The sequence below is a fragment of the Ictidomys tridecemlineatus genome, chromosome 11 (genome assembly GCF_052094955.1).
Source record: "Ictidomys tridecemlineatus isolate mIctTri1 chromosome 11, mIctTri1.hap1, whole genome shotgun sequence".
NCBI lineage: Eukaryota > Metazoa > Chordata > Mammalia > Rodentia > Sciuridae > Ictidomys > Ictidomys tridecemlineatus.
The window spans coordinates 27,906,625-27,934,293 of NC_135487.1; the positions used below are offsets into that span (position 1 = coordinate 27,906,625).

The window sequence follows — 27,669 nt, forward strand, 5'->3', positions numbered from 1 at the left end:
TTGTTTTGTTCCCAGCCCCATTCTTAGCTCCACAAAGAACCTCATTTCTTTCATCCTCTTCCCATTTTTCCTCCAGGGAGGTGTGGTGATAGTAACTGGAAGAGCCACTGGGTGGCGCCCTGCCCCCAGAACATTGCCCAAAGGGAATGACATGCCTGTAAGAGGCTCAGGCCTGTATTGGCAAGAAGAGGTGACTCATTTCTCATCAAAGGAATTTCAAAGAAATATAATGACAGGATGATGTCAGTGGAGCAGGTGGAGACAGGAACCTTTATTGAGTTGCTGGAAGAAGTGTTAAATGGTGTGGTTGCCTGGGCGGTCAGAATGATTGACTAGCATAGATCATAGGAAATATCACCTGTTTTTTCATTCCTTTCTCAGAAGCCCTGGTGTGGGCAGTGCTGTTCATGTGCCCTCAGAGCATGTGGTCAAGTCTGTGCATGTCTTGGGTGTATCTTTTTGCCTCACAATATCCTGTGCGAGTCATGTCTTCTTTCACATGCAGTATGCCTTGTATATGTTCTCACTGTGTGCATCAGTTCTGTGGCTAGCAGGGTCTGTGTTTTGGAATTGAACTTCACATGCTCATGGTAGCTGAACATTTAGAGGTAGCAGGAACATTTAGAGGTGTGGCAGTTTTCTTGACAGATTTAGATACAGGAACTTGCCTTGACATCAGAAGGTCAGATCTCAGGGATTTTGCATTGTTTCCCAAAGTACTGTAGTTCCCTACAGTGTTTTGGCAAGAGCTGGATCTTTGCTCTATCCATTTAGATTTATTTTTCTCTTTTGAGTAGAGGGCTCTCCAATGGTATGTGTAAACTGATAAGGGTTAGGGGTGTTATAATTGGGAGAAAGGTGAAATAAGCTTTGTATCTTCTTATATTGCAAAGCACTAAAGTTGGTTAAGTATTTGGGCTCCCGCTTATATTAAAATTGTGAAAGTGCCCATTATCATCATAGGCTTTAGCACCTATTATAGTCTGTGCATTGTGAATTTAGAGGCTAAATCAGTAGTTTGCACACACACAGAAAATAGGGTATTTATTGTTAGTGCTGAGCCTTAGATTTCAGGCCTCTGAAGGAAGTCTTGGGAGACATGGCTTAGCAATATCAATTGCTTCTTTTGTGCTCTATTATTCACATAAGGTACATGGAGATAGAGATTTTAGGCTGCAAAAGACCATCAAAAAGCAGAAGATACTCTCTTTAAGATATATCATAAATAAGACAAAAGTTTAAAAATTGGAATTTGAAAGGGAGGGAGGAAAGCTTTACTTATTTCTTGGTGCTGTCTTCAATCAATGCCTCCTTCTGACTGATAACAAGAGTTCTGATTTTAAACAGTACTACTAGGTACACTGTGGATGAAAGCTCATCTTTGGAGTAGGATTGGAAGGAAGTTAAATCAAGAGAGAGGGAATCAGATAACTTACTTCTTTGAGAAGGGTGCTGGACTTCCTGGGCTTTAGTTAATAATATCTCTTCCCTGCTAGTATCTCTGTGAAATAAGTCATTAGCAAAGACTTTTAACCTGATGTGTCAGATCCAGGGAGAAATACTTCCTAGAATGGGTTTGATTTGGGAGTCCTCTGAAGATAATTGGTGTGATGCTGTTTCAGTGATCACCCCGACTTTGGCAAATCTGAGCAGAAGAAGCAATCTTGACCTGCACATGTCCTTACACCTGCCTATAAGATATATAGGTTCCCTCTCTGTCTTTGGTTATGAGCTACAGGCCTAAGGCAGAGCAATGGTAAGGTAGAAATATTCTTTTTTTTTTCTAAGAGAGATAGAGAATTTTTAAATATTTTTTAGTTTTCGGTGGACACAACATCTTTATTTAATTTTTATGTGGTGCTGAGGATCGAACCCAGAGCCCCGCGCATGCCAGGCGAGCATTAAGCCACATCCCCAGCCTGGTAGAAATATTCTTAAACTTGTTGTTTTAGCTTTTCATCACTGTGACATAAATACCTGACAAGAACAACTAAAAGAGGAAATGATTATTTGGAATTTACAGTTTCAGAGGTCCTAATCCATAGACAGTTGATGCCATTGCTCTGGGCCCAAGGTGAGTTAGCAGTTCTTCTTTAGGATTATTTATTTTTGCTATTGTATTTTTTATTTCTAAGCATTTTTTCCCTTAGTCTCTGAATGTCCTTTGTTATAGTACTTATTCTTGTTTTATGGCAATTTTGCCTTTTAAGGCTGAGAATAAGAGTTTCTTTCTCTTTATTTTTTTAAAAGTGTTTTCCTCTACTTCCAACTTTGTCTTTTTTCCAAATTCTTTCTGTTTGCTTTGTATCTGTCTTTCATGTTAGAGGAGTCCTTCAAATGTCTAATGTTTCTTAGTGAACTTGATTGGTAGGACTTGTTGACTGGTATGCTCTCACTGAATAACAGGTAGAGGAGTTTGGGTTCCCCAGAGAGGAATTGGTCAGTCTCCTGTGTGGAGGGCATTGGAGCCTGGCAACTAGAGCTTCATCTTGCCAAGCAGGGTCTGGGGGCCCGGGGCAGGGGCATATTATTCATTATGCCAAATTTCACTTAATGTTCCTGCTTTCCCTGAGGCACATCTGTTGCTGATCTCAAGTGTGCCTGAAGACTTTCAACCAGTCTTATTTCAGCCCCACCCTGCAGCATTCCTTCCCCTCCCCGAAGCTTTCAAGGTGCCTGGTGCTTCCAATTCCTGAGCCTTTCTGGTGTTCTGCACTACAATTTACCTTACTTCTAATTGTTCTCCATCTCCACAAGCATCTTTTTAGCAGAAAAATAAAGGTGAAATTTAATTTTTTTTGACAGTCCCACAAAATTTAAAATTTTGACCATTTGTTAATCCATTCTACAGTTAGCAAACTTTTGTTGACACCTTTTCTTATTCTTATTTTCTATAGGTTAGTGCCATTTTTAAAAAATTCCTTTACTGAGATTTCAGAAAGGAAAAGAGGGAGAACCTAAGTAGGCAGAAGTTAATCCTCCCAGTTTACCCAGCCTCTGCAAGCCCTTGTTCTCATGTCACTTGTACTTTCTTTCTGTTCTCTTTCTCAAGCCATCTCTCCTTCTGGAATGCTTATTCTTATTATTGCAGACTTTTAAAACCTAGATATTCTTTCAGGCCCAGCTTATATGCCTCAACCATAGAAGACTTTTTTTGGTTTCTCCAACTAAAAATGGCCATTCCATTGCCTGAACTTCTAAAATTTCCATTCCTGACAGTTTTGTTCTTACTTTTGTTTTTTACCATACTGGGAATTGAGCCATGGGAGGTCTACCACTGAGCTATATCCCCAGAACTTTTTCTGTTTTAAAATTTTGAGATAGGATCTCACTAAGTTGCCTAGGCTGGCCTCAAATTTGTGATCCTCCTGTCCTCAGCCTTCCTGGAATATAGGCGTGTGCCATCACGCCCATGCCTGAGTTTTTGTAATCTTAATCACTCTCCATAGTAAAGCATATACTGTTTTATGTTAAAATTATATATATATATATATATATATAAAACACATACATATATATACATTCACATATATAATTTTCTAGATTATAAGTTCTTAAAGGACAGTATATGACTTGCTTTGTAATATTTTTATTATAAACAACAATATAGTACTAGAAAATTAAATATTTCATAGAACAGAATTTTAGAGCAGGAAAAAGAATTTAGAAATTTAGAGTGTCAGTCACTCATTATGAGTAAACAGGTTCAGTATAGTTAGATGATCTTAAAGTCATATAATAAGCTAGGAACAGAACTGGAGCTATAATCTCATTCTCTGGTGGCTAAATGAATGGATAAAATCTGTTGTATACTAAATTAGATATTCTGTTAATCCAAGGTACCAGAGGGCACTTTTTCTTTCATTCTTGTTGAAAATTTTTGTAATTTCCTTTTCAACTTTAGAAATTAAATATGCCTTAGGTAATTCACCCCCCCCCCCCTTCTTTCCTTTCCTCTCTTCCCCTTCCTTCCCTTTCCCCTTCCTTTCTAATAAATCAAGAGCTTAAATATTCCGGGCTTGTCAAAACTGAGCTGGGTAATAGTTTTCTTGCAAGGAATATGAATATCAGAGACCCAAAGATTATAGGTATGAAAAAATGTAGGCACTGTAAGAAAAAGGGCCCTCATTCAAGAAAATTTTTAAAATGAGTGACATGATATATTTGAGGTGATAATTTTTTCACCTAACAGTAGAGTGCAGACCTAGATAGATCCTAGTTGATTAAAATTTTGCTGTTGTACAAGTTATTGGAGATTATTGCTTACAGTATCTTTAAAGTAAGTTGTGTCAAAACTTCTCTAGGGCTAGGGTTGTGGCTCAGTGGTAGCGTACTCATCCGGCATGTGTGAGGCACTGGGTTAGATCCTCAGCACCACATAAAAATAAACAATCAAACAAACAAATAAATAAAATGAAGATAGTGTGTCCATCTACAATTAAAAAAAAAGATTGTCCTCCATTTCTCTCACTGATCTAACTGTTGGCAGCTATCTTTAGGATGTTTGAGCTAACTCCATAGATTAATGTTTCAGGGAGTTGATACTCAGGAACATCTATTAGGAGAAAGTTGAGCTACAAATGTTATCTATTTAGGAGCTGTTGAGTATCAAGTGTGCACTGATCTATAAACCAGTTACTGTCCTTTTCCTCAACTCTACTTTGGGCATTTGAGGGTGGATGGGCAGGTACAGAAGAAGGTGTCACCTTCCTCTGAGATTTGGCTTTATTTACATCATTTGCCTTACATTGTGATGGCAGATGGTCTGGTAATGGGACTGATTTGCTGTCTCCACTGGACAGAGCTATGGTGGAATGAACCCTCACCAACCTCTAGGCTGGACTGGGCTCTACCATATGTCTACTTATGGTTTTATCCAGAGTAGAAGCTGTGGTCTCTAAATTTTTAAAAGGAAGGATTTATTATACTCATTGGCCTTTTCTGCCCTTGCCTGTTTCTGTATTGCCACCTGGCTGTCATTAGAGGGAATTCACTACCATTATGAGTCCCTGCAGGGAGCAGAGAGGAACTATCAGGATGGGCTATGTGTTCTCCTTAAAACTTAAGACTGTTACCCAGATTTCCTTTTATGACTTGTTAAGTCAGAGACAGTTGGGAGAATGCTTTTGGGGAAGCATTACTCACCAGGCACACATAGTGGCTCTGACTGCTGTGGGGGAGTCTGGACTGTTTTGAGAGTGAGTCAGCTCAGAGAATGGAAATATTGCAGGGTATTGGAGGTAGGGGTTGTATGCCAGTGACTGCTCCTTCTCTGTCTGTTCTTTTCTCTCCAAGTACTCATCACAAAGCCATAAATGCAGGGGGTTCAGTCGGGGCAGCTGTTAAATCAGCCAACTTTATGGTGGAACTCTTCCCCTAGAAAGCTATGAGCTGATAGAACACACCATTATTTCCTTCTATCTCAAGATAAGCTTGAACTTGTATAAAAAGGTTCTATGTGTAAATATTTCACTAGAATAAAAGCAAAACAGAATCTCTTTTTCTGGGTTATAAAACTCAAGTGTACTCTGTCTTTGTCCAGTAGGGGTCACTAGGGGTTTAAGCTCTAAGTGAAACTGTCACTAATCCTGTGGTAGACCTATGAGATTCTTTGTTATGGTATCATTGTACATGAGTGCTATTTAAAAACAAACAACAACAACAAAAAGCTTAGAGCAGAAACTGTTACTGAGTATCAACTCCCTGAAAAAAATTACAACAGAAACAAAGATGTGAACTTGTATTAAGAACTTTCAAATTACTGAGTAGTTGAAGAACAGATTATTCCAGGTACTAGGTGAAGAATGAAACCAAGGCTGATAGAATTGGTTTTATGAGTAAGATTTGAGGAGCATTTTTTAAAACATGAAAGGAAATGAGGAAATAAAATTATTTATTGAGCATCTTGATGACCACTCTTGAGAATCAGGTTTTAAAAATATACATTGTAAATATTAGGAAACTGAAGTCCAGAAATAATAAGTGCCTTCCCCAGTGGTCTCATAATTATGAACTAGGACTTCTACAGGAGTTTCTGTTAGACATGTGTTGTTTGACTTTGGTCATTGGACTCCTGGTTAGGTGTCATGAGAGCAGAAGGTTTTTTTATACAGGAAGCAAAGCCTGGTTGTAGACTCTCCTAAGAAAAACGAAAGTAATTCTTCTATTGTGGATTAGTCTACCACGCGGCCTGCGCAATGGTTTCATTAATGAGGTTCTAGGCATAAAGTTAGTTAGAAGAGATCGAAATAAAGCACACAGACTCAGTTACCTTATTTCTATTGCTAGATCCGAGACGGCTCCCCTCTCTGGTTCCCTCCTCTAACCGCCCAGCAGGGCAGCAAGGATTACTCAGGGCTAGCAGGAGAGAGAGTGAACGAACACCCCGGGGACTAGCCTTTTATTGGGGAACAAGAGATTCAGGGGAGAATTCCATCCAATGAAGGTTGAGGGGGGGGCTGCACTCCAAGGTCAGGGTCAGTGATTGGGTCCCCGGGGTCAGTGGTCAGGCACACCCCCACACGGATGGGTTCTTTCATCAGGAAAGGGCCGGGAAAGCTTCGACATAGCCAAAGCGCCTCAGACCCTTAACGGGAGTCACCCAATCACATGTTAGAATGGCTTCCCACAGATTAGGGTCCTGACTAGGATCCAGGGGTAAACAGGAAGAAAGAAGGTGATAAATCTGCCCTTGTCTTCAAGGGGCTGGAAAATTGTCTTATCAAGATCTAAAATGGCTGTTTCCATGAATACATAGTTTAAGTCTGTCTCTCTCATGTTGGCCTGGGTTCTTCTTCTGACCCTTGAACTTGGCTACTTATTGGCAGGCACATGCCTGCCAGGTTATCTTCTTGAGCTCCTAAGTACTTTGTCAGCTATGCTGCCTTTCTACCTTCTTGTGTTTGAGGTGTCTCAGGAAAAATAAAATTGATCACCTACTTCTTAGCCTGACCATACTTAAAGACACTTTTTGGAAATGGGTTTGTAAAGAAAAGCATTTTAGAATTCATTTGGATTGGACAGGAGTAATGTGCTAACTGTGTCCCTTATTTACTGGGCATTCTCTAGTGAGAAGTGTTTCTGAACAAATAAATCAATCCTTGGCTCTATTTAGGAGCAATCCCGATAAACCGGGCTTCTTTCCCTTGTGTCTTATTTGTGTATTTAAGATGTTACCTGGAAAAAAATTTAATAGCTAGATCTTATTCTTTTTGTTGGGGGAAATGGTATTTCAGAGGGTTTACTTAAATGGTAGCATGACTATTAAGGTTGACTAGATAATTGTCCTTTTCCTTTCCGAAGCAATGTTGTTGAAACCTACTTGATTTATTCACTGAGTTGGTGGCTTAGAGCTGTTAAATATTATGTGCTTTACCTTGACTTTCCTCTCACCATTGCCCATTGAAGATGATGCTTTGCTAAGGCAAAATGTTCTTGTGTAGTCATAATAACAATAGTTAACATTAATGAATTAGCATTTAGTGCTTTTGCAATAGTTAATGTTTACTGTGTGCCAAATATTCCACATGTTCTATCACTTAATCCTCACCATAACACTTTAAAGAGGTAATTTTAGTATCTTCATTTTACAGATCAGAAAACTGAGGGTTAAAGAGATTAAGTAATTGCTTCAAAGACAGCTAGAGATGAATCAGAACTTGAATCTAGGTTTGGCTAACAGATTATGTTTAGAGTCTTAGAGAGACAGTTAAGATATATGGGTTTGGGCTGGGGATGTGGCTCAAGTGGTAGCGCGCTCGCCTGGCATGCGTGCGGCCCAGGTTCGATCCTCAGCACCACATACCAACAAAGATGTTGTGTCTGCCGAGAACTAAAAAATAAATATTAAAAAATTAAAAAAAAAAAGATATATGGGTTTAAGAGCTGAAACTCAATTTTGCTTCTAGAGCATATCCTACTTTATCCACTCAGAGATTGGATGTTGGGCAGAATTCATACCTGGAGAGAGTTCCAGAAGTAGAATTTCTGAATTAATAAACTAGCTTCTAGCTGAACGTGGTGGCATATGCCTATAATCCCAGCAACTCTGGAGGCAGAGGCAAGAGGATCACAAGTTCGAGGTCAGCCTGTGCAATTTAATTTAGGAGGACCATCTCTCAAAATAAAATTAAAAAGGCTCAGGGTGGTAGAGTGCTTATCTTGCATATGTGAACCTCTGGATTTAATTCCCAGTAACTAACACACACACACACACACACACACACACACACACACACACACACACACACACACACAAATAATAAAATAAACTGGCTTCTTTCCAGCTCCTAAAAAAAGCAAAATTTATACTTGTGTTCTTGGAGGCACTTTTTCCTCTTAAACTCACAGTTGGTTTTTTGAAAGTTTGCTGTTAAAGGTGTTTTGGTTCCTTTGTTCATGTGTGTTATCTATGGGGCCTATCTAGAGGAGTGTTTTGAGTTATTACTGCCACAAGATGAATGGTGTGCCAGGTACCTGCTCTCTGCTTTTATGTTTTTGTGGTCAAAATAGATGCATTCCCAGAAAGAATGTTTATATTTTGGGAATAGTCATGGTTTGTTGGACTCAATTTTGCTTTTTCTAGTGTGTTCCCCTTACCCCAGATTTCTTACTATTATTGTGCTCTTTTGATCCTCTTGTTCATTAATTACTTATTCTATAAATATCATTGAGTATGATTTTATAAAGAAGAGCAGACATTCATCTAGCCTCAAACAACCTAGTAAGGGATTAAAAATATATACTCAGCTGTAAAGCACAGAATGCTAAACATCACAAGAGAGAAACACATAAATTATCATAAACACTCAAGGCAAAGAAAAGTTTGTTTCTAGTTGGAATGGAAGACTGGGCCAAGGAAAATTCTGTGGAAGTAATTGGCTTCAAGATGGTGTATAGGAGGGCTGGGGATGTGGCTCAAGCGGTAGGACGCTCGCCTGGCATGTGTGCGGCCTGGGTTCCATCCTCAGCACCACATACAAAGATGTTGTGTCCACCGAAAACTAAAAAATAAATATTAAAAAAAATTAAAAAAAAAGATGGTGTATAGGAATGAGATATTAACATGTGGAGATGGAGAGGAAAAACATCACAGGGTAAATGAGGGAAATGCTGTAAAGCCAGAGAGTTTGGGATTTAATTTGCTGACATGGAGAAATTTGAAATTTTAAAATAAATTATATGCATGTTGCATGCAGGGAGGTTAATCTCACGGTGAATGAAGGCAGATTTGGCAAGTAGGAAACTGGGATTAGGTAAATTAGTTTAGATTATTTAGGTGATAAGTAAATTACCAGTTTGCCAAGGTTTTGTAGTCTGAGCAGTATTCAGAGGTCTTTGTAGTCAGATGCACTTTGTTTGCTAAGAGTTGTTATTGAGCATATTTTGAGCACATTAAATGCATGAAGTCATTTAATCCTTCCTATAACTCTTAAGACACAGTTGCCATTATCATCATCATAAAAATGAGGAAATTAAAATTCCTTTAAGTTGAATAACTTGCCCAAAGGTGCCTAGTGTGACGCATATGTAATAGTCTGGATTTGAACCCCAGTCCACCTGGTCTTGTACCATGCTACTATAATGCTAATGGCACCTAGATTTACTTAGGAAGAAACAGGAAGCTTTTACTCACTTAACTGTATTTAGTAACAATTAAGTATATAGAATATTCTTTTTACACATTCTGGGCCTTGGTGTCTTTACTGTCTTAGTATCATACTGCTAAACCTTAAAGAGTCATGGATGTCTCCTAATTAACTTCGGTTAAGCCCACATTCTCTGCCTATTTGCAGTTAGATGCCTCATGTTCTTATGAGGGGAGACAGATGACAAAGAGTTTAGGGCCAGACTTTAATGCCTGGATCCTGCTGTTCCCAGGAACCTAAGATTACAATTCTATCAGTCATATACTTTTCCCTCTACCAAATTTATATTCCATGTATATTTGTCATATTTTCTTCTTAAAGTCTTCTCTATTTGCAAGCATTATTTTTCCCCCCTTGGATTTAGATTTTTTAGTTATGATAGGTCTTAACTTTTTAGTCTGAGTCTGCTAAAGTTATACTGCTTATGGGTATCAGTTTGAGACTAAGTAAAACTTGATGGCAGTTTAAATAAACATACAGCATACCTTCACAGGTATGCTGCTTTGATCTCAGTCCACAAACATTAAAGAGATTTTGCTGTGTTGTCTAATGTTGAGATTTCCTGTGGGTAACAATTGTGGGAGACCATTCTAAATTCATGTGAGTGAAGTAATTTAAAAAAGAGGCAGGTCTAAAATCATAATGAAGTTCTGCATCTTGCTTCTATAAGGCTTTTATGGTGGTTTGGGACTCTGCCTATTTTCTGTTAGCAAGGAATATCCTGTGGGGTGGGGGGAAGCAGTGTTGCTAAATGTGACTTTAAGTGGCTCATTCTTTATATATATATATAATAAATGATCTCTAAAAAGAAAACTAGTCACTCCCTCCTGCCAGTCTCTAACCACTTCCTGTAAATGACAGCACACAGATCCATCTTAGTTCCACTGAGTGAAATATCTATTCACACACACACAAAAGCCTACAAACGAAATCTTTGTCATATGTAGAAAAGTGATGAGAGTGAAACATCTATTCACACACACACAAACCTACAAACAAAATTTTTATCTGTCATATGTATAAAAGTGATGTATCCAAGGTGCAGCATGCCACCTTATGAAAATCTTGTAAAATTACTTTGGATATCTCTCATTATATTCTCAAATAATAAAGGTCGATTCAGAATGTATCTTAATATTTGAGTGCTTTGAGGCTCCCCCCCTAATTTCCTAGATATTTTTGGATAGCACAAACATGGCATAGGATTTTCTAATGACAGCAGTTTCATAATGGTTTCTGGTAGGCAGAATAGGGCAGAGAAATTACTTTCATTTTGGGAAATGAAAATATGGTAAAGGTAGGTTGTGAAAGGGTGATATAGACAGCCTCAGCATGTATTATGTTGAAGTAGAGCTATTTTTTGCTAAGCCCTCTAAAGGAAGTATTCTGAACAAATAAACATCTCAGGTTGTTTAACCTGCAGTTTGTGTACTCATTTTGCCAGAACGTTTTAGCAAAGGGAGGCAATGTGATAAAAAGGATTTGAAATCAGGCAGATAAAAAAAAAAAGTTCAGATTTCAGTTCATTCTTTCTTACTTTTTTTTTTTTTAAAGAAGTACTAGTGATTGAACCCCAGGCTAGGTGAATGCTCTACCACTAAGCATTTTTAAACTCAAATTTAAAATTTTGTTTTCAGACAAGGTCTTGCTATTATCCAGGCTGGACTTGAACTTGTCATTCTCCTGCTGCAGCCTTGCAAGTAACTAGGATACAGGTGGATACCACTGTGCCCAGCCTCTTTCTTACTTTGTGACCTTAGCACAGTAACTTGATTTTTTGTCTCAAGATCTTGACTTATATAATGAAGATAATAATATATACTTCCCCTTATTTATAGGGATTAAGTGCAGATGCAAGTATGAAGGTGCTTTATAGTATCTCCTTAATTTTAGTCTCTTCTGCAAGCAAGTCTGTCTTTGGACATCATAGCCCAGGAACTTCTCTGTTCTCCATAATAAGGATAGGGTGTTGCAGTCATCTTTGCATCTACAGTGTCTTATGTAACCCTCTGGATTTTTAAATTAAATGAATGAAGTATTTTCGTACTTTAGAGAGAGGGAGCCTAGTCTTCACTGGACTGTGTCAATTTTTCTCTCTAGTGCTTATTCCCCTCAGCAAACATTATTATATTTCATTACATTTCACATCCCAGAAGAGATCTCTTTTCACCCCCACACATTCCTCTCGCTGCTCAATTTTATAGCAATATTCTTTGAGTTGTTTTTATTTGTTGTTACTATTCCTCTCATTAGGCTTTTTCTCTACCACTCCATTAAAGCTGCCCTTTTAAAAGTTGTTAGTGCCAATCAACAAATGGGCCAAGGACTTGAACAGAAACTTCTCAGAAGAAGATATACAATCAATCAACAAATACACGAAAAAATGCTCACCATCTCTAGCAATCAGAGAAATGCAAATTAAAACTACTCTAAGATATCATCTCACTCCAATAAGAATGGCAGCCATTATGAAGTCAAACAACAATAAGTGCTGGTGAGGGTTGGGGGGGAGGTACACTCATACATTGCTGGTGGGACTGCAAATTGATGCAGCCAATTTGGAAAGCAGTATGAGTATGGAGATTCCTTGGAAAGCTGGGAATGGAACCACCATTTGACCCAGCTATTCCCCTTCTCGGACTATACCCAAAAGACCTAAGAAGAGCATACTACAGGGACACAGCCACATCAATGTTTATGGCAGCACAATTCACAATAGCTAGAATGTGGAACCAACCTAGATGCCCTTCAACAGATGAATGGATTTTAAAAATGTGGCATTTATACACAATGGAATATTACTCAGCACTAAAAATAATAAAATCATGGCATTTGCAGGCAAATGGATGGCATTAGAGCAGATTATGCTAAGTGAAGTTAGCCAATCCCTAAAAAACAAATGCCAAATGTCTTCTCTGATATAAGGGGAGTGACTCAAAATGGGATAGGGAAGGAGAGCATGAGAAGAAGACTACCACTAAATAGGGAAGAGAGGTGGGAGGAAAAAGAGGGAGAAGGGGAGTTGCACGGAAGATGGAAGGAGAACCTCATTATTATACAGAATACATATATGATGTTGTAATGAGAAAAAGAAGAAAAAAGTGTGTTACATTAGATTGGATAGAGAGAAAGGATGGGAGAGGAGGGGAGGAGTAAGGAGGATAGGAAGGGCAGCAGAATAGAATTGACAATATGATTGATGTATGTACATTCCATGGATGTATTATATTCCGCTGTCATGTATGACTAAAAAAAATAAAGAAAGAATTAAAAATAAAATAAAAGTTGTTAGTGATCTCTACTAATTTCAAATGGTCAGCTCTCAGTCCTCATCTGACACATTAACACCTTTGACATGACTAATTCCTGCTTTTTTGAATACTTCCCTCACCTGGCTCCTAGTACAGCATCCTCTTTTGGTTTTCCTTTTAATCCTGGTTTTAATCCTGTTTTTTAAAAAATATATATAATATATATATATAATATTTATTTTTTAGTTGTAGTTGGACATAGTACCTTTATTTTATCTGTCTGTTTATTTATTTATTTTTATGTGGCGCTGAGGATCAAACCCAGGGCCTCGTCATAGTCAATCATCAATTTCTTTTCTAACTGGTGGTTCCCACATGTTCCTTTATTGTATGACTATTCCATATAATAAAAATGGTTTAGTTAATAACCAAAGAGCACTGACAAAAAAACCAAAAACAACAACAACAAAAAAAACAGGGCCTTGCATGTGCTAGGCGAGTGCTCTCTGCCGAGCCACAACCTCAGCTCCCTGGTTTCTCTTTTTAAAGTCTCTTTTGCCGATTTCCCTCTTCCCTATCTAATGTAGGAGGGTTTTTAGGAAGGATTTCCTTGAACTTGATCTCTCTTCATGCTTACTTCCTAAGGATTGTCATACAGTCAGCTGGCTTTCAAACTCTATAGAGAGTCTCTCCCTAAACTAGTCTAGATTCATATATTCAATCACATATTCAAAAGGGAAATGTAATCAACAGGCAAACCAACTACCTACTAACAAATACCTCCTACTTCTCCATGTTAGGAAATGACAATTCTGTCCTTTCACTTTCTCAGGCAACAACCTTGGAACTTTTCTTTATTTATTCCCCATTTTACTGCACATCCAACTTATCAGAAAACCCTGACAACTTATATATATATATATATATTAGTTGTAGATGGATGCAGATCTTTATTTTATTTATTTTTATGTGGTATTGAGGATTGAACCCAGTACCTCACGTGTGTTAGGCAAGTGCTCTGCCATTTTGCCACAACCCTAGCACCCTAACCCTGACAACTCTTTATAATTATTTCAGAATGCGACCCAACCTCACTATCTCTATTGCCACACCCTGTTCTCAGAAATCATCATTTCTCAGCCATTGTTTTATTGTAATGGCATTATAACTGGTTCCCCCCACTCTTATCTGTCATAGTCTGTTCTCAACATAGCAGTGAGAGCAATCCTTTTAAAACCTAAGCTAAATCATGTCACTCTTCCACATAAAGGCCCCTCATGCTTCCCATTTCACTAAGAATAAGAGCCAAAGGTTTAACAAATGGCCTGCATAGCTATGAGCCATGTGCCCCCCTCTGGCCTTATCTCTTGATATTCTTCTTTCAGCACCAGCCATTCCAGCTTTCTTTTCTTTCTTTCTTTTTTTTTTTTTTAAAGAGAGAGTGAGAGAGGAGAGAGAGAGAATTTTTAATATTTAGTTTTTAGTTCTCGGCAGACACAACATCTTTGTTGGTATGTGGTGCCGAGGATCGAACCCGGGCCGCACGCATGGCAGGTGAGCGTGCTACCGCTTGAGCCACATCCCCAGCCCCCATTCCAGCTTTCTTGATGTTCCCGAACACAGCAAATATACTTTTGTCTCAGGGACTTTGTACTTGCTGATTTTTTTTTTTAATAGCTCATCCTTTCTCCAGGTAAACATATAATTTTTTGCTTATTTTCTTTAGGGTTTTGCTCAAATGTCATCTTATTAGAGAGCTTTCCCTGACCATCTTATATGTAAAATTGTAAACTGTCTCTCACTGGCATTTCCTTCTTCTCTTCATCTCCTATTCTCTATAGCATTGATGTGACAACTTATATATTTACTTGTTTGTGTTTACTTTCTGTCTTCCCCTGCTAGTAAATAAGCCTTGCAAAAGTGGGATCTTTGTTTTGTTCTCTATCATGTCCTGGGTACTTAGAACAGCACAGCACATAGTATGAAGTAAATATTTGATGAATGAAATGTAGATTAGCACACAATTATAGATGACCTATGGATGACAGTTTTAAAGTTCCTATTGTATTACTTTTCTCATCAAGTGCCAGTTATTATCTTTCTGGGTAGTAGATTGTCAAATCTAAAACCCTTCCCTTTTATTATAAAAAAGGTAAAAACAGGGTGCTGGAGTTGTGGCTCAGCTATAGAGTGTTCGCCTAACACATGTGAGGTACTGGGTTTGATCCTCAGCACCACAAAAAAATAAATAAATAAAATAAAGGTATTGTGTCCAACTACAACTAAAAAAAAAAAAGGTAACAGGTGAATAAAACAATTTGCATTTTAATGCTTGTGAGAATTGTGTGTGTGTGTGTATCAGTGTGTGATAGATACATCCTAGAAATGTATAAAGGGCTAGTTTTATACAAAAATGAGGTTATAATTTTTGCCTTTCCTGAGCAGAGAGTGCTGGGCATTACAGAGGACATTAGACATAGTCTTGGCTCTTTAGGTCTTCAGTGATATGTTGTATGTCCACAGTGTACTTTGTGAAATATTTCTTTAGAAGGAGACACAGGGAGGACCAGTGGTCCTGTGAGACCTTTGCATATTTAGTTTAAGTGGTCTAAACTCTTTCCCAGTCTTTAAATGTGTTTTATGTTTGCTAAATTTGCTGAAAAGTATTTTATACTCAGTAAATTTCACCTTTAGATGTGTGGTTTAGTAGGTTTGGACAAATGTATATAGTCGTGGAGCTGCCACAGTCAACATACAGAACATCTCCCTTATCTCTTTTAGTTTCCTTGGGACCCTTTGTAGTCCATTCTCCTCTATACCCAGTCCCTTTTGATATCTCTTCCTGTAATTTTCCTTTTTTAGAATGCTACATAAATGGAATCCTATGGTTTATAGTTTTTTGTTTGGCTTGTTTCATGTAGCATAATGTTTTTCAAGATTCTCCCACGGTGGTGGTCCATTCTATGGATATACTTACTACTCACTTTGTAAGTTCACCAGTTAATGGACATTTAGGTTGTTTCTAGTTTTTTTTTTTTTGTTGTTGTTTTGTTTTTAAATAATGCTGCTATGATCATTCATATACAGGTCCTTCTGTAAACGTGTGTTTTCATTTGGGAAAATATCCAGGAGTGAGATTGTTGGCATGTATTTGCTTCATTTTATCAAATTTTGCCAGCCTAGAGAGGTGGTGCCTGCCTGTTTGTAGGGAAGTCCTAGTTTGGCTGAAGGCATTGATTTTTGCTGTTATTGATTTCCAGATGGGTACTAGTGGACATTGAGTGGCTTTCTCAGCCCTTGACAAGTGCTCACAATTCTACTTGTAGAGCAGCCTGGCTGCTTAGGTGTCAGGTCTGTTTCTCAGAGGCCTGTGTGCCTCTCCTCTTACAGGCGTCCTCCCTGGCCATGGCTGTGCTTGGACGTCCTAGTGTGCTTTGCCTCCTCCCCACAAGACGTTCTTCTGTGATTTTTTTCTTCTGGCTACATCCTGAAGTTTGCCATTCCAACCAGGCGGGGAATGGAAAGTTAAGAGTGACGTCCTCTGACACCTCCCTTCTTGTAGAAGAGTCTGAAGTTAGTTTAAGCTGAACCCAGGATACCAAAGATAGAGGCTTGAGTCAGCTCACTCTGGGTTAGGCGCTGCTTTTCACTCTCCTGGTTCCTCCTTTCCTCCCCTCCCCCACCAGCCAGTTGTTTCCTGGGCTTTGTCTGAGATACGCTGCAGTTTAGCCCAGTCCACCACCGCCCGCGGTACCCGAGTTGAGATGGAGGAGAAGCCGCCAGGAAGTTCCTGACAACACTAAGCTCCGGCGGCCGCTGCCTCTGCTGATAGTCCAGGACAGCAGAAACCTCAGGAGAAAGGCATCCCGAGGCCGCTGGGCTGGGCTCCACTACTCTAGGGAGGAGAAAGGACAGGCCTGAAAATGCCTCTCTTAGATTCATCTTATTTGCCACCAACCATCTTTATTTTGACTCACATTCTTGGAATTGCTGGCGTTCTATACTGGAAGAGATGTGCCCGGGGCAGAGCAGGTAACTAATTGGTTCTTTTAATCTACTGTGGGAATTAGGGTGGATGAGTTCTTCCCACTTGCTTTCCTTAAAGGGCCAGTACACCTTCAGCTGGGGTGCTGTCAACCTAAGAGAGTGTGTGTATGTACTCAGGAAACTGGGCTGCCCTGCATAACTTGGGGACTGACCTCTTTCCTGTTCTATGAGGCTGTCTGGCTTCAGGGTGCTGGTTAGATGAGGTGGTGTCTAGGTTGTAAGCTGGAGGGAAGTGGCTACTGCACTGCCTTGGAGAATCAAGCCCTTCCTTTATTTACTTTCTCAGTCTCAAAGTGGTTTTTTGAATCCTTGTTTTTAATTAAACATATGGTAACTCGTCATCATCCTACAGATATAGATGTGGAAAAACTTGTGAATAGAAGTTTCTGGACTTGGTGTATTTAGGGTGTTTAGTGCTGGGAAATGAATCCTCCAGGGAATCTCAGACTCTGATAATTTAAAAAAAAATGGCACCAGATCCCTCTTTCTTCTTATATTTCTGTTAGTTTTATTATATCCATTGATGACTTCTTTCTTTAAGCTACATTCCCAGTCCTTTTTTTTAAATTTGGAAACAGGGTCTCACTAAGTTGCTGAGGCTGCCCTTGAACTTGGCATCCTCCTGTATTAGCCTCTTGGGTGGCTGGGATTACTACCACTAAACCTGGCTAATCTATAGACTTTTAACTGCCCAGTATAGGCACCAGCTCTGAGGTTAGCTGATTCTGAGTTGCTAGAGTTAAGGATTATACTAAGGTCTGACTTTTCTAGCATATACTTTGGGTTTCAGTACCTTTGGTACTATCACTCTTATCAGCTCACTACTTCCATGCCAAGGTATTTAGACACTTGTTACTGTGACTCTTATAAGTTAAAATAGAGACTTGATGACTTATTACTTAACTTTTAAAAGTTCCTGAATGTTTGACAGAATTAGATTCAATCATTCCCCAGCGTCCTTTCCAGTAAGTTCCAGAAAATCTTTTGACTAAATATTCAGATCCCAGCATATCTATTAGCAGAAACAGAGACATTTTGAAATGCTTTCTTGTATGGTAATTGTGTTTAAAAAGGTCCACCAAAGCGGCTTTCCTGTATATGAGTTTAGAAAGAAGGTGGAAGATAGGCTTGTGTTATTTGGTCCTCTTATTCATCATATGAGAAAAAAAATATCATTTAGGCAGAGGCTGCTGCTTTCCTTTCCCAATTCATTAAGGTAATGACATTTCTAAACCACTAATTGGTTAATATTTTTCAAGTTTATCATAAAGATTTTTCTTTTTCTCTCTTTTATACTGGGGATTGAACCTAGGGGCACTTTACCACTGAGCTATATCTTCAGTTCTTTTTATTCATTTATTTTAAAAATTTGAGACAGGGTCTTACTAAAGCTTCTGAAGCTGGCCTTGAACTTGGGATCCTCCTGCCTCAGTCTCCTGAGTAGCTGGGATTTTGGCAAGTGCCACGGTGTCCAGACAGTACAGGATTTTTTCTGTGGAATTTAAAAGCCATTGTCCTGTCATTTAAGTGCTTTCATTTTTACATTTTAAAAATATTAATTTCATAAGCTACATTGAAATGAAAAGAAGAAAACCAAAAGTTTTTGTTCATTTTGTTTCACTCTTCTGTTCTTTCTTACATAGTATAAAGAACAGACATAACGGGCACAGTGGTGCATGCCTATACAATGGCTCAGTAGGCTAAGAGAGGAGGATCATGAGTTCAAAGCTAATCTCAGCAATAGTGAGGTGCTCAGCAACTCAGTGAGACACTGTTACTAAATAAAATACAAAATAGGGCTGGGGATATGGTTCAGTGGTCGACTGCTCCTGAGTTCAATCGCTGGTACCAAATGGAGAAACAAAGAAAAATAAGCAAAAAACAAAAATGATTCTCTTCATTAAATACAACATAAAAGTAAACTGAATGCTGAAGTTGATATGATTGCAATTACTCAATCTCCCAATTTTAATCAGAATTATCTGTTATGTCCTTTGGCTTTAAGCTAAGTAACATAAATTTAAATACATACAGTTGTCTTATACTATTAAATATTGCTTTGAAGTTCTGTATGTTGAGTTAAATAGACAGTTTAAAAAAGTGCTATGTAAGAGTTGAAAATCCCTGGACTAGATAGTTTTTAAAGTTTCTTCGATGATGCAGTTATGAGATCCTTTGTTATAGTAAGTTTGTATAGATTTTTTTAATTTAATATACTCTTAATTTTTAAATTTTGTTTTATTTATTTGTTCCTTTTAGTTAGGCATGACAGTAGAATCTATTTTGATATATTTATACAAGCATGGAATATATCATATTATAATTAGGGCCCTAGTCCTGTGGATGCACATGATGTTCACTCTTAAAATGGGTAACATATTCTGTTTTGCTCTTAGATTTGGAAGGGACCTTCTGCATTAACAGATCCAACTTCCTATTTAGTCCTATCCTTGTCAGAAGTCATTCTTCCTTTGCTTGAAGGCCTATGATGGTAGAACACAGCACTCGGGGACTATTTCTTGTGTTGGCTGTTGAGAAATTCTTTTTTTTGCCTCTGTAACTTTTACATCTTAGTCCAAATTCTGCCTTGCAAAGATCAAGTCTGCTTTATCTTCAAGGTGTCAGGCTAGCTTATTTTTGAAAATAGCTACTTCCCTAGGCTAGGTACCTCCCTTTCTGTGACTATATGATTTCCTAAGTTTATGTCGTTCTAATACTCCCTTTGGACAATTAAGTTTGTTTTTCTTGCTGTGAAAATGTGGTGGTCTCCTGTGTAGGGAGGTAAGGTGGAGGGAGTACAGCAGAAAAGTGGGGAAGCAATCTCTGATAGTGATTGAGGAGATGTGGTTACATAAGTATGTGGTTTTAGAATATTCCCAAGTCTCCCTCTCTCTAGCAGATGTAAAAAGAGATGTAGGTAGGCACAGATAGTTTGTATAAACCATATAATACCCATTAGATGGGCTTGACACTCTTAGTATTTTGAATTTTAAATATTTTTTAGTAAATCCTGCCTACACTTGCATTCACATATATTATCTCATTATTCTTAAAACTTTCTATTGTCTTCATGGTTTTGTTCTAAGACTAAATACAGGGCTGTGTCACTCTTCTGCTTAAAATCCATCTAAGTTTTTCCTTTACATTAAGAAGAAAGTTCAAACTTTTTAACATGACATAAAAAGGTTTATGATCTTCCCCCCTGCTTATTTCATGAGTTGCATTTCCTATTTCCCAGAATTCCAGAGTCATTTAAAACTTTGTAGGTCTCTGCCTGAAATGCCCACATCCTGGTTTCAACTGAGCTGCTTGACATGCAGTTCTGAGATCCTTTGTTATAGTAAGTCCTTCAAGGTAGTTTGTCCTTATAGTTTGTCCTTCAAAGTAGGTACTTCCCCTGGAAAGCCTTTGTTCCTTTGTAAGCACTCTGTCCATAAGATTTATTCAAATCCATGTTGCCATCTTGCTTAGCTTCTCTCTCTTCCCACCAGTTAGACTCTGTTAAGCTGTAAGATCTTTAAGAATAGGTACTCTTTTGGGCTAGGGATGTGGCTCAAGCCACATGCTTGGCATGTGCGGGCCGCTGGGTTCCATCTTCAGCACGACATAAAATAAAGATGTTGTGTCCACCGAAAACTAAAAAAATAAATATTAAAAACATCTCTCTCTCTCTTAAAAAAAAAAAAAGAATAGGGACTCTTACTTATCTCAGCATCTCAAGTCTCTGAGACAAAGTGTCGGTAAATATTACTTGAATACATAAATGAAAGAATTAAGGCAGCATTAGCCATATAAGCTGTGGCAGGAACCATGCCCTGTTCATATGTGTATTTAGAGGGTGTGATTTAGTTTGATATGTAGTTGAAGGTGGATGCTAGGTTTGTTAATTGAATGATAGAGAGTTGCCCTGTGTTTTAGTTAATCAATCTCTTTCATTGTGGTAATATAATTAGGAAAAGGGATTTATGGTTATTCAAGAAAAACATTTGAATATTTTGTGTTTGTGAAAGGACAGCTTTCTTCCCTCTTTATGGTCTTGTTTTCTTTATCTGTAAAATGAAAGGTTTGGAAAATTTGATATCTTAAGGTTCTTGCCATTGCCAATTTCCCACTAGGAGGACCAGCTATAATCTCTGGGTCTGGACCATGTTAAGTACAACTTAAATCTGCATGGCAATCTGGTTTTTTTCTTTTCTTTTAAAGCAGGTCCATCACACTATTGGATCATATTAAACTTAATAATATATTAAGATCAGTTTATAGAATGGCCAGAGCATGTAATGAATTGTTATCTTCTTCCAGTCACTGCTGTGCCTTTGGGTTTTTTGAACCTTAGCACAGGATTTATAGGTATCCTAAGTTTTGTCCTGTGAGATTCGATGCATTCTTCTAGCTCTTTGAACTTTAATTCTGCAATTATGGCATCAGCTGTGTGTCTTCCATTTGTGTTATCTATAGATGTGTTAAACATATAACAGATATTCAATAATATTTGAACCAATAGTCCTATATCTAGTATATCTTTGCTCAAATAATTATAGCATTAAATGTTTTACTCTAGGTGGAGTCTTCATCTTTCCTTTGCTCTGTGTGTGTGTGTATGTTTGTTACTGCAGAGAGTGTTCTGCTACTGAGCTATATCCCTGCATTTTAAACATTTTTTTCTTTTTTTTTTTCTGGTGCTGGGGATTGAACCCAAGGCCTTGAGCATGTGAGGCAAGCACTCTACCAACTGAACTATATCCCCAACCCAACATTTTTTTTCCCAAGTTTTGCTGAGGCTGGCCTTGAATTTGTGATCCTCCTGCCTCAGCTTCCCCAGTTGCTGCGATTATAGGTATGCGCCACCGTGCCTGGCTCCTTTGCTCCCTCTCCCCCACCAGATTCATGCCGTGTAGTAAAACGACCACTGAATTTGGACCCAGAAGATCTGGACCCTAAGTCCCAGCTCTTCTGCTTACTACTCTATGATTTTGGACAGATTGCTTAATTCCCCAGGACTTCAAATTTCTAATGTATCAGAGAAAAAAGACTAAGATTTCTAATTTTCTGATTCTGGCACTGCAAGCATCTGGCCTATACTTGAAAGTAGTAAGGAATTGTGGTTAAGAGCAGGTTAAGTAACTGGAGTCAGAATGCCTGTATTTTTAAATTAGCTCTGTCTCTACTGGTTGAGAGGCATTATCTACCTGAACCTGTTTCCTCCTCTGTAATATGAGGTTAATAATGTTGCATGATTGTTTTGAGTTTTTAGAACACATTTTGCACATGGTTAATTATAGCCTATCATCATAATTTTTTCACAAAAGATATAATTGAAGATATACTACCTTCCTGAGGGCTCCTGGAACAAAAATACACCTTTATGGTGGGGAATTAAAAATGTACCAGAAGCCAATGTGGGAGTATATCAAAAGTTAGTGATATTATGAATCATTTTCTTCTCTTTTAAATATTTTTTGGTTGTCGAACAATTGCTATTTTATTTATTAATTTACACATGGTGCTGAGAATCGAACCCAGTGCCTCACACATGCTAGGCAAGTGCTCTACCACTGAGCCACAACCCCAGCCCATCATTTTCTTTCTTTCTTTCTTTCTTTTTTTAAAGAAAGAGTGAGAGAGGAGAGAGAGAGAGAATTTTTAATATTTATTTTTTAGTTCTCGGCGGACACAACATCTTTGTTTGTATGTGGTGCTGAGGATCGAACCCGGGCCGCACGCATGCCAGGCGAGCGCGCTACCGCTTGAGCCACATCCCCAGCCCACCATCATTTTCTTATATATTTGTTTTCATATCCATAATATAAGTGGGTGATTTGGGCATTTTAGAAAAGAAGTTAAATACATAGCTTCAATTTTCTGTACTATTGTAAGAAAACAGTAGCTGTAAATTCTCAAATTCTAGCCACATGTGTAAGTGTTGGCTTGAATCTTTCCCCTCACTCAACTCTTCAAGATCTATTGGTAGCAGCTAACTCATTTTTTCCTCTCTTTAACATGAATTGATGAAAAGTTGGGCAGAAAGAATCAGCCTAGATAAGCAGTATACCACACCATCTCCTCTAAATGGTAAAAGCTGACTGTCTTAATCAAAATCCTGTCCTCAACTGTCAATAGCAGGTTCCCTTTTGAAGCCCAGGACCTGTTGGGAACCTGATGGAAAGGCCTCACTCAATCTGCCATACTTTTAAGGGGAATAGAGATACTATTGGATGCCAGAGGAGTGGCAGGTTTTGGTTCCCCTTCCGCAAACTTTACCCAGTAATGATTAGTTTAATTTTTGGAGGCTGTGAACTTACTTAGTATTTGTAGAAGTTGTCCCATGTGTTTGGGATGTGCCCTATATTTCCAGTCAGCCATTAATTAGGAATTTTCCTAACTGCCTGTCTTCTACCCTCTCCCTCTCTCTTCCTCCCTCCCTCCTTCTTTCTTTCCTTCTTTGCTTCCTCTTTCTCTCCTTTCCTTTCTTCCTTTTCTTCCCCTCCCTTCCCTCCCTTTCCTCTCTTTCCATTTCCATTCCTTCTTTCCCCCCTTCTCTTGCCCTTCCTCTTCCCCTTCCCTTGCCTTTCCTTTTCCCTTCCCTCTTTCCTCTTTCCCCTCCTCTTCCCTTCTCCCTTCCCCCTCTCCTATCCTCCCCTCCCCTCCCCTCCCCTCCCCTTCTCCTTCCCCTCCCTTCCACACTAGGGATGGACCCAGAAGTCCTCTAACACTGAGCTATACCCCTAATACTTTTTATTTTGAAATAGGGTTTTGCAAGTTTTTGAGGCTAGCCTTGAATTTGTGGTTCTCCTGCCTCAGCCTCCTGGGTAGCTGGGTGTGCCATAGCATTTGACTGAGTTATTTCTTCATCTTGCAAAGAATATTTCCCCTATTTAAATATACAGCTCCCCTACTTCAGGTTAGTTATTCTGCTTTAGGTCCCTGCCAGAGATAGCAGGGTATAACAAAGGCACAGCTTTGGAGCTGGACAGATAAGTGTGTAATTTTGGTCAGGTTATTTAACCTTTTACATCTCTGTATGTTTTATATCTAAAATAGAATGATAATACCTTTCTTAGAGAATTATTGGGATTAAATGAAATATTTAAAGTTCTTAGTACATTACCTGAGAACTGACAATTAAAGTAGATGCTTAGTTTATTGAGAATAGATGCTTAGATTATTGAGAGCCTTCTGTGATAGAGACTGAAGTCTGAAGACAAAGGATAGTCCTTGCACCTAGGGAATTACAATCTGATAAAGTAAAATGTTACTAAATATGAATCAGGAATGTTTATTCTTTTTTATTCTCTCTTCCCTATTTCTTGTGCATTCTTTTTCCTAGCACAGGGTAACTTCTTAGAGGACCCTTTGTCTCCATGTCCAAGGAATGTCTGAGAAGGGGGACAATGCTATGGCACACCCAGCTACTAAGGAGGCTGAGGCAGGAGAATCACAAGTATGATTGTCACAGGTTATTGGGGTGACCAAGAGCTTAGGCAAGGAGGGATAAAGTCAGCTGTGAGGTTCTTTATTAGTAAGCAGTAGCAGGATTATTAGCAGTTTATAGGTGGGAGGAATGCCCAGTGTGGAATGAAGGAAGTTGTCAGGTTATTGAGGAGGTCACAGTGCTTGTTTAAACTGAGTGGCCTGCCAGGCAAACTCACATTTACTTATTTTCACTGTGGTCTTTTCGGCCACTTTCTGGAAACTTGCTTTCCTGGGTGCTGCTGCTCCCTCCCTGTCCTTAGGAACAGGATTGAAAGCAGCATTAGCCTAAAGAAGTTGTTCTATTTAGGGAGCTAGAGCAGAGCCAGTGATTAGGCCCTTATCAGCAGTGGTATGGGGCAAGATTGGAGTGTCTGTCCAGTCTTCCACAGGAGCTCAGTTCTTCTATTCCCTGGTTGGATCAGAATTGTGAAGAAGCAATAGATGGGCTGGGCCATCTGAATGAAAAGCGCTTCATTGTGTTTCTTCAACATTCCCGTGTCTGGTACAATTAGCCAAGACTCAGAAAACAAGTTGGACATACAAGCAAGCAGCCTTCCACAGATGGATAAAGGAATTTCTGGCACAAATTAAGTGCACTGACTATAAAGACAACGTAAGAGGATCTGGGAAGAGGAAGGGGGCTTTGGGATGCCATTCCTGGCTGGATGAGCATAAAGAATGGAGCAAGAAGCAAACAGTATTTCTGAAGTTGATGAAATCTGCTGAGTTAATCTACTCTGGAGGCTACCTGAGGCTGGGCTGCTCTGTAAAGTAGGTGGAATCATTGGGGAGAGACTGTGACTCTTCTCATTGGGCAGCTGTAAGTATAGGGAAATTAATCTCCCTTTGGAATCTAGGACTCTCTTGGCAACAGACAGTGTGGGGGCTTGCTCTATTATAGTCTCTTCCATCGTGAGACTCAGTTGGTTAAAATTTCAGATGTACTTTTTGCTTGAGAAGAGGCGAGCCTGAGGAACAGGTTGTTGGGCAATGGATGCACTGTTCCTGACTTGGCAGTAAGCCATTTTTAACTTACAACTGTCCTGCAAATGTCTTGAGATTCACCAGGTCACAAGCTTCTGTTCTGCAAATGGAAGGTAACTCAAAGACTAGCTTGTGTCTGCTAAGGCTTACTGGCTATGTTGACTGGACTTTTATTTATGAAGCTCCCACCTTGCATGCTCTGTTGGTCTGGAAACACTGGGGTGGTGCCACTTTTGAATAGCATGCTCTTTGCCTGAAGACCTGGACCCTAGGGAGGAGCTTCCTCTCTGACCTCAAGGGAAGAAGGAGGTCAGTAGGAAGTTGTGGGCGGAGCCACTTCTCTGTTCTGCTCTCTCTGTTCATCACACAACTCTTGGGCTGTCTGTCTCTGTTCACCTCACAGCCTTTTGAGAAGCTGCAGGGGTTGCATAGGACTCTAGCTGGAGGTTCTTTGGGACCCCCTCCTTTCAGGTGGGGCCAGCAGACTCTGGGTGCCATGTGGCCCAGTTACCAAGATGAACATGAGTTCAACGCCCACCTGGTGTGCCGCATGTGTTGTATGGGTTAGTATGTGAAGTTTTTTTTTTTCCCTCTTCTGGGCTTGAGGATCCTAAATAGCCCTTGTTCTTTTTGATTCATTAGAGAGCCTGGTCTTTGAAGCCCTATGGGTGTTACAACCTTTGGGCTTATTAAAACTGGGGCGGAATAGACTAGATGGTGTGTGGGAGAGTTCCCTGCTTCCTGAGGAACTTCTTAAACTCATAGTGACTGGCAGTTAAAAGCCCTAGCTTTGGGTGTGGGACTTTTTTATAGAGCTTGAATTCATACTCATGCTTCTGCCTGTCAGGAAGCCACTTTTAAGTTATGTTGCACAGTGCTGAAAGTCCAGGGTGTATTTTTAGCAGAAGTTGGTTGGTTGCGGAGTTTACCCCTGAGCAAACTGGGGAGTGGTGGTGGAAGGGAGGAGTCATGGCCTAGGTTTCCTCTTTGGGGCCTATTGCTAATTCTCTTACACTTAACTTTTGTCAGCCGTGACAGAGAGAACAGACTTGAAGATGGTCTGGGGACAGGGACCCATAGAAGAATTAGAGGCCAGAGGAAGAATCCTGCTAACTATAACTTAGCTCTTTCCTGATAGGGGAGAAGAATTCATTTAAATGGTGTTCTGTGACCTTGAGACTTATGAGTCTGATCTTTTTGATGGCAGGTTTCCTGGTTTTCAAACTATAGAGCACACTGACTAGTGCTGGATTGAGATATCAATTCATCAATTCTTCGTAAAATGAAAAAGATAACAGAAATGTAGTGTGTTTTTTCATAAAGCTAAACTCACTTAAAAAATTGCCCTTTATTCTGAAATCATCCTTCCTTCTTTGTTTCATTTATTTTTTAATTGTTCTTCCTACTTTTCTATGTTAAAGTAACTTTTACTTTACGAAAGCATTGTTATTAGATGGTGGTTTTAGGCATCCTTATCAAAAGAAAAAGTTGGCAATGTTATGTTATACTTTATAATATATTTGAGAACATTTACTGATCTGTGAGATCTAAGTGTGGGAACTACTGGTTTGATAATCCAATATCTTTTGATTTTATACACCTCAGTCTCTAAAAGGGAACAAAATTGTGAAAATTAGGCAAATTTTCCCTAACACCAAAATTGCTGATAGTTTGATGGAGAAGGGACCTCAGAAGACATTTAGAGGAAGAACCAGAACTTGGGTTCTGATGTCTCCTGACTGCTAGGCCAGTGCTGCCAAATACTGAAGGTTTTTGTTTTTGTTTTTGTTTTGAAAAATAAGCTAGTGTTATACTAATGTTTGGGGCAGAAGGAGAAACCCTTTTAGCCAGTTATTGCCAGTTATAACTTTTTATCTTCCCCATAACATTGAGATTTCCTCCCTGAAACCTGAAAGAATAATCTGCATCTGAAAGCATTTGAAGATAAGCAGAGAGCCCAGGGGCTCTCTTTCTGTAATAACAGAGAAGTACGAGGAAGTCCCCATCTCTGTTGAAAGTTTCAGGGCAAAAACTTTATATTTTCAGGTACCCCACCCCTTTTCATTCCCTAAGGGCACTGTAGCCCAAGAGTTAGGAAAGAGGGCTTTGGTAACAACTGTCTACTTGTGGCCTGTTGCTCTACTACTCTGTAGCCACAGAAACTGGGAAAATTGCTTAACCTTTCTGTGCCTCAGTTTCCTCAGTTGAAAAGGGGATTAAAATACATCCTACTCAAGGAGTCATTACAGGGAGTGTATGATATTAAA

At 39.1% G+C, this 27,669-nt stretch overlaps 1 protein-coding gene across 16 annotated transcripts in view; it reads left to right on the top strand.

Annotated features, from left to right (window-relative positions):
* Positions 1-27,669, top strand: part of LOC101963192 (microtubule actin crosslinking factor 1) — a 347,556-nt gene that overhangs the window by 91,100 nt on the left and 228,787 nt on the right. The window contains exon 1 of one of the 16 annotated variants that reach the window (XM_078025964.1): positions 16,665-16,930. The exons of 12 other annotated variants lie outside the window; for them this stretch is intronic. In XM_078025964.1, coding sequence (XP_077882090.1) covers positions 16,822-16,930 — 109 coding nt within the window. In that variant the 5' untranslated portion in view covers positions 16,665-16,821. Of the gene's footprint in view, positions 1-16,664; positions 16,931-24,772; positions 25,239-25,493; positions 25,516-25,883; positions 25,966-27,669 lie in introns of those variants that run through there. 3 more of the 16 variants (XM_078025969.1, XM_078025968.1, XM_078025966.1) reach the window with 3 other exon arrangements.